At 30.5% G+C, this 7920-nt stretch overlaps 1 protein-coding gene across 2 annotated transcripts in view; it reads left to right on the top strand.

Moving 5' to 3' along the window:
- The first annotated feature begins 1270 nt into the window (after window positions 1-1270).
- LOC122633914 (tachykinin-like peptides receptor 99D) overlaps window positions 1271-7920 on the top strand; it is a 27478-nt gene continuing 20828 nt past the window's right edge. For both annotated transcript variants that reach the window (XM_043822388.1, XM_043822387.1), the window contains exon 1: window positions 1271-3598. In XM_043822388.1, coding sequence (XP_043678323.1) covers window positions 3141-3598 — 458 coding nt within the window. In that variant the 5' untranslated portion in view covers window positions 1271-3140. The remainder of the gene's footprint in view (window positions 3599-7920) is intronic.

The following is a 7920-nucleotide window of genomic DNA, read 5'->3' as shown; positions in this document are numbered from 1 at the left end:
ACCCCTTTCACTGTTTCTCGCATTAAAACACGTATATGTGTAGAAGTAAGAGAAGATCAATTGTTCGAGTACATACTTATTGTTAGATATATATCTGTATTACGTTTCAAGAAGATAGTACCTAACTCGAAAGTATACTTAAGTGTCTGCACATAAAGAAGAGTTTTATATAAGATCCGACATTTTCTCTCTTTAACTTAATTTTCAACTTCGTTTTCTACGAGTAGTAATTTTCTATAACATATCTTCACATTTCTATAAATCCAATAAAATCGATTCTATTTCACTCATCACTCATTGGAGCAACGAGTGTGATCATTTAGCAAAAAAAAAAAGGAAAAAGCAAATAGAGAAAAATATAGATAAAGGCATGTCAAAAATGACAGGACCAATCGGTGAGTTATCTCGATTGAAACGATCGAGTACCATGATCCAGTTTTATAATTGAATTCCTCACGAGACACAGTGCAACGTAATCGTTGAATTTATACACGTTTCGTTCTCTATTCTAATTTTTGCATTCTCTTCATTAAATGCGATGAAATTAATCTTGAAAGAATAGACAGTAACAAGTAAATTAAAAAAAAAGGAAAAAAGAAGACGCAAAAAAGTCTTACCAGCTTTATTTAACTTCTTTAATGGAATGAAATTAATCATGAAAAATAGCGAATAACAATAGACCTTCAAAAATCCTAATAGTCAGTTATTGAACTTCTCCTTTAAATAAAATGAAAATTAATCGTGAAAGTGATAACGGAGGAACTATTTAAATTCTTTTGTAAGTCTACGCAAATAGACAATGATCACTCGGAAAACTAACAAATCCTATCTCTGACTAACCGATATTTATTTTTCTTCTTCAAATGAAAATAATGAAATTGATTGTTAAAAGAAAAAAAAATAGAGAACTTTATTAGAGAAATAAAAAAAAAGAATCCTGTCTATCAACTCTATTGAACTTCTTTCCAGATACAATAAAATGAATTGTATAGAAATAAGCAATGATCGCGCAGAGAGCGTAAAAAAAAAAAGAAAAGAAACAGAAAAAGTGATGGATAGGTATCACTAATGGTACTACTAATAGACCTTCATAATTTATGTTTTAGGTCAAGTGGTAGAAGCTCTCCGGAAAATTGCAAACGTGACGAAATGCTTTGAAGGACTTCACGGAAGAAAAAGGATCGTATTCACCATTGAAGTTCTTAATATCGTCATCGAAGAGGAAAAAGTTCTCTCTCTCTCTCTCTCTCTCACACACACACACACACACACACACACATTATATCATTTTCTCTTTTTTTATAAAATTTATTCTTCCAAAACTAAAGTTCATTTTCGAATTCCTATCAAACGGATCGTCTGACATAATATCCGTCCATATCTCTCTACCATTTATCGTCAGCTGATTGTGTTCAATTTACGAATCCTTCCAGCTTTCCTTCTTAATGTAATCTTCTAGTAAAACCTTCCTAGGAGAAAACTTTTCTCCTCTTCTTCCGCGTGAATTTCTAAGGACACATGAGACATTACTGTTTTTCTTCTTAAAACAAAGCTTTTTCACGAGAGAAACAAGTGTATTTTATTGAATGAGAAAAAGAGAGAGAGAGAAAGAGACGAACGAATACGAAGATAAATTTTAAAAAAAGACATTTAAAAATTTCGAGTAAGAACAAGATTTTCTAAATCTATTTAATCAACTTCTATTCGATGGACGACAAAAATGAAAAAATCTGCCAATAACAAACAATAGAAGAAAATTTTGCATCAACGACGATATTGAGTTATATACAAATAAGAAAAAATAAAAGTCCATCGGAAGTTGATATGATATAAAAAGAAGAATCCATTAAGAACGCCCTATTTGGTTTATGCTCTACGGGCAAGAAAAAAAATTATCGTTGTGATGTAAGCCAAGACGAAAGGAAGAATAATATTCTTTGGTTTCTTCGATCGATTACATTATTATAGTTATCGATCATTCTCGTTGAATAAATGTCATTAATCTTCTTGATATCTTTTAGCCTCTAAAATATTTTTTCTTTTTTTTTTGTTGCAAATTTTTCCAAATAAAAATTACGTTAATATACAAAAGTTATGATGATGTTCTATCTCGTATAGGCAGGAAAAAAGCTTCGTTTTCGTGAACATCGATCATTAAAAAAGAAAATCCTTAGAAAATTTTTAATATCCTTTTGAAGATAATAACGAAGATAAAATGTAAAAAAAGAAAAGGTGAAAGTGAATAATTCAATTAGGTTCATCTTTCCAAAAGTAACATTAATCTATGGGAACAATACTGATGGAGCAAACTCGACGAATCGAGACGAGAACAGCTGGCTATTAAAGGGTACTCGTGCATGAAACAAAAGTGAAGAAGAAAGAGAAAAAGGGTGGCCTGTTTTGGCTTATAATCAGAGGATCGATATAGTAACTCACCAGATCGTATTTAATATCATCGACATGGAACTAATGAAAACAGATTTGCATTTTTAAAAAAAAATTAAAGAAGAATTCAAAAGTGCAAATGTGATTTTTATGTTTTTGTGTGCCCCATTAAAAGTAAATCAAGAGAATTCTTGTAAATTTTTTTTCTTTTTTAAAGAAGTGAGAATTCTATGAATGAATTTCGATCAATAAGAGGACCATAATAATTAATTATTATTTTCTTTCGATATTCATGATGTTAGCCAAAGATTTTCGTTACATCGATCTGCACGATTTAAAATCATGGCGACGATTAGTGAATCCGTCGTTGGAACTGTGTAATAAATAATAAACTGATAAAAATATAATGTCTTGTGTTATAATTATCACAAGAGGCATCGTAAAATCGATTGATCGTTATTATATAAATGATCTATAAGTGATAGGGACGTTCGTCCCAAATAATAATTTCTATCATTTGTTTGATGATAATAAATCATGCAAACTATTCGGATAAAATACAGAAGAAACGCAAAATGAAATTGATCAAGGAAAATCGTTGACATCGAAAATATATAAGTACATCGAGAAGAATCCATCGGAAAAAAGAAAAGAAAGATAAAAGAGAAGAAAGAGAGAAAAGAGAAAAAAGAATAAGAAAGAAGGAAAGGAGAGAATAAAAACGAAAATAAAGAAGTGAAGTAGAAAAGCTCACGATGCAGTCCTTGGAAAATTCTTTCAATTCTATAAATAATTATTCTTGGAATACGTCGTTATTATGGTTCGGCAATTACACCTTCGATACCTCAATATACGAGAACGACGTAAACTCGACGGATCTTGAAAAAGAAAATCAATTCATACTGCCATGGTGGAGACAAATGATATGGAGCTTGCTGTTTGCCGGTATGATCATCGTTGCAACCGGTGGAAATCTAATAGTCATATGGATTGTCCTTGCGCACAAGAGGATGCGTACAGTAACCAATTACTTCTTGGTCAATCTCAGTATAGCGGATGCCATGGTGTCAACGTTGAACGTTACATTTAATTACATTTACATGCTCAACAGTCATTGGCCATTTGGTACCCTTTACTGTAAGATTTGCCAGTTCGTCGCGGTACTCACTATTTGTGCGAGTGTCTTCACTTTGATGGCTATCTCGATCGATCGGTAAGTCCTTGTAATATTCTTTTTATTTGAATAACGATTTTCTATGTGTGTCTGCGTGCGTGTGTGTGTGTGCAAGCGCGTATGCTTAAATTCGCTGACTATGACAAATTCGAGGAGTATGACAAATCGTTACTGAGTTAGCAAGAAAATTTCGATGGTATAATATAAATCTCTCGGTGCGTTACGCTACGTCAAGTTCGATAATTAATATCTTTTTTCTTTTTTTTCCATTCTTTTTTTTTCTTTTTTTTCCATTCTTTCTTTTCTTTTTTCTTTTTCTTATTTTTTTTTGTTTTGTAACATTTTGCATACTTCATTTCTTGCCAAGGTCTACACTATTTTTGTTACGTACGCAGTAACCTTGTGCTTTTTTAACCTAACGTTTCTAACATCGATGGGAAATACATTTTCTGTATGTGTTTGCACGCTTTCGAAGGAATTTAAGTGCTAAAATTGGTCTTGTTTTGTTAGGTTGGTAGTTACGTCAAACTATATGGTTGTATTCGTGTTAACAGAAGGGATCAATCGGATAACACGAAAGAGATAACTAGAATTGAAGGAAGGGGATAGGGTTGGGAAGGAGAGGTTAACGGGAAAAGAATGAAAAGAAGAAAGAGAAAACAGGAAGAAAAAGAAAAATAAATTGAGAAGATAATAATTTTAAAAATAGATATAGATAAAACTAAATATACAAAATTAGCTAGAAAGATATAGAGAGAGATAGAGAGAGAGAGATAAATAGATAGATAGATAGAAAGAAAGAGAAAGAGAAAGAGAAAGAGAGAAATGATGAAACATATCGAAACTGGAAATTATCCGAATGAAATTATTATCAGCGTGGGTGTTATCGAAGTATCAGGCAACATCTGGTAAAGCTTTTACGATCCCAATGGGTGGTCCTTTACTTGGAAGAAACAGACTGAGAAATCGAGCTTCCTAGCTCTATTTATCCGTATTATACCAATGGCTCTCGTATTTGCTCCATTTTAGGAGGAATATACTCGAAAGGTTCTTCTTCTTCTTCTTCTTCTTCTTCTTTTTTTTCTTCTTCTTTTTCTTTCTCTTCTTCTTCTTCTTCTTCTTCTTCTTCTTCTTCTTCTTCTTCTTCTTCTACTTCTACTTCTACTTCTACTTCTACTTCTACTTCTTACAAGCCAGGAACGGTAATAGACGGTAATATCGATTTCTCCTTCCCCCTTAGGAAAAATATCTTAGATATATTTCTAAGATAGGTAAGAATACAAATTCGGATCACGATTTCGTAACAAAAATTTTTGTTCTCAACTTCTCACCAAACTAAACTCAAACTTGTGTACGTCCAAGTCATAGAATATAAATTGGACATTAAATATCATATGCTAATGATTCATTCCCTAATCATTTTCATAATGTCAAAACAATATTTCAAAGTTTATATTCAAAGTTTTTCCTATTATTCATTCACGGTGATAATCTAGTTTTAAAAATGGAAAATTAGATTGTATAAAAGAACAAAAAACTATTGCAACGTTTCCTGTATAGTGGTTATTATTTCGAATATGAGAAAGAGACAGAAGATTTCGTGATATTTCGTGAGAGATTTAAAAAGGAACAAGAAGAGAAACGAATGAGAAAAGACAACGGAAACTAAACTTAGAACGTTTCTCGAGCATTTTTACGTTAGATGAAAAGCTTAAAAAAGCCAGTTCAATTTTTGCCTCGGTTGAAAAGAAAATTACGTTGGCTAACACATAAGCCAAAGACACTCAAAATTATTCTTCGAGGTGGCATGCATAATTCAAGGATCCTTTCTCTCGACTAAATATTGAACCTTTAATTTGATGAAATAATAATTCTACCCTCGAACTGAGTGACAGAGAGAGAGAGAGAGAGAGAGAGAGAGAGAGAGAGAGAGAGAGAGAGAAAGAGAAAGTGAGGAAGAAGGAAGGAAGGAAAAGGACTATCAGCGAGAAGGAATTATTATCTTCCTATCTTATATACGTGGAAGGAATCCGATAGAAGCGATCAATGTGAAATTCTGCCGAGTATGAGAAAAGAATTTTCTTCGTTTCCATTCGATCTTTTCTAGCAACTTGTTCTCTTAACTTGCATTTTCTTCTTTATTCTTTCTCTTTTCTTTTTTTCATTCTGTTTCTTTCTCTCTCTATAATAAAAGCACCGACGATAAAAAAAATATATATATAAAACTATCATTCATTTATTATATTCATTGGAACTGTTAAATCATGAAATTTTCTTTTCTTAATGGAAACCTTTTAATTTTGAGGATGAAGAACAAAAAACAAATAAAAAAACCTTCTTCATCGAAAATGCATTTCGTTCCTCTCGTTAAGATTGTCGTCTGTCGATTATATTATTAAAGACAGAAAAGATCCGAAAAATTTTATCCCAGCTTTTTATCGAATTCTAGAGAAACTGATCGACTCAAGTAACGATCGAGCTCATTAAGTTACAATCAAGTCCTACGTTACAGGAGAACATCGTAATAGATTATTCGACGTAACGTTTAATTATTCTATCGCGTAAATCAGTTGAACAAGTCTGAACTTTCTTCCTCAAGTTTCTTACAAGAATAAAACGTTGATTTAAAAGAAGATGCAAAAAAAAAGAAAAAGAAAAAAGACAGATAAAAATGAGAAAGAAATCTGATGAAGTAATTAATGATGCTGGCACTCGTTTTATTCTTTTTTATAGTTTTTTAACTTTTGAAAAAACACTTATTTATTCTATTGAAATCCTCTTAAGTAACAAGTCATTTTATCTTTGAAATAAAAGTAATGTTCGAGAAATGATGATCAAAATCAAAAAGTGACAAGAAAGAAAAATAATGATTAAGAAGATCTAATCGAAATTTCAATTGCTATATATATACATACATATTAATTTACGAAGGATCATGTTCACATATGCATGACCTTATTGTTGTTAGTAAAATGACATTTTGGGAGGATGTAACCATGAATACGAGGAAGATACCTCCCTGGTATGTCACGTACATACCTGCATAACATCAAATATAAGCGAGAGTAACAGAGAAATAATATACATTGATGCAAAATTTCTAAAGACATTCAAGAAATGAAATTATTTCAAGAGTAATCTGAGAATAGTTTGAAAATTATAAAAATCAAAGAAATAAATATAACAAATAATATAAATTTTCTAATCCAGGAAACAATAAATGAAAATAATTTATAATACAAGTCTAAAAATTATATTTAATAATTATATTAATTTGTTGTTATTATTAATTAAAAAATAAATAAATAAACGCTCGAATAAGAGCAATGTTCCATACAAGTCGATAATGTTGCTTGCAAGCGCCATCTATCAGTAAAGAACTTTTTATTCCTCTTATTATGCAACGTCATACAGTTTCGGAAAGCATAATTGCATACTATGAAGGATAAAAAACTTACAGATATAGATGACATTTGTAAATAATATTATCGGCGATGTATAAAACGAAACATATCTTTAGGTGCAATAATTAATACAAGTAATTCACGATACAGTTGTAATCGAAGAGATATCAATAAAAAGTTACGATTGAAAAGAGAATATTTAATAAAATATCGATTTAATACTAAAACTAAAAAAGAAACCAATCGAACGAAGAAGGTCCTCACAATCGTAGAATAAAGTTAAGAGCTTGAAGAAGATGGACTTGGCAATCATTGTTCAAGATAGGATGGGAAAGAAAAAAGTCAAAAAAAAAATTCTCGATCAAGTAAAAGCTGGAATTATACGGAATCTTCTTTTACATCCGATCATCCCAACTCGAGTTTTTCGCTTCACTAAACGAGATTACAATTTAGGATTGAAATTTTTTTAAACGATGAAAATATTCTTATGGAGCTTCTCGAAGAAAACGATTGAATAGTAGATAGTAAAAAAAATAAAAAGCTAAAGAAAGAACATTTTCGATTTTTCTTAAAGCACTTTAAGATTTATATTGCATTTAAAGTATTTTCAACTACCTTAAAATTTCTTTTTTACTTTTCTACAGACTTTCCTTGTCCTGAATAATCAAATTGACTACCTGTTGAAATACAAACGTGAAAACACTTAAGATTTTACTAAACTATTTCACTTTTAAACATTTTATATAACAAGTTTCTTTCTAAGAAAACTTCACCTGATATAAAAATTAAAAGTCAAAATTAAAAGTTTCTATAGAAGATATACGCATTATTTATATAATATAAATTTAATATTAAAACTACATGTAATGCTTTTTCGATAGAATAAATTTTTCATCAATACAATACCAAATAAAATAAAGAATTAATGAATATGTTACTGAGAACGAAAAGCAACAA

This window comes from Vespula pensylvanica, chromosome 13 (assembly GCF_014466175.1).
Source record: "Vespula pensylvanica isolate Volc-1 chromosome 13, ASM1446617v1, whole genome shotgun sequence".
Lineage (NCBI taxonomy): Eukaryota > Metazoa > Arthropoda > Insecta > Hymenoptera > Vespidae > Vespula > Vespula pensylvanica.
The sequence above is the reverse complement of the archived record's forward strand: the minus strand, read 5'-3'. Positions and strand labels throughout refer to the sequence as shown.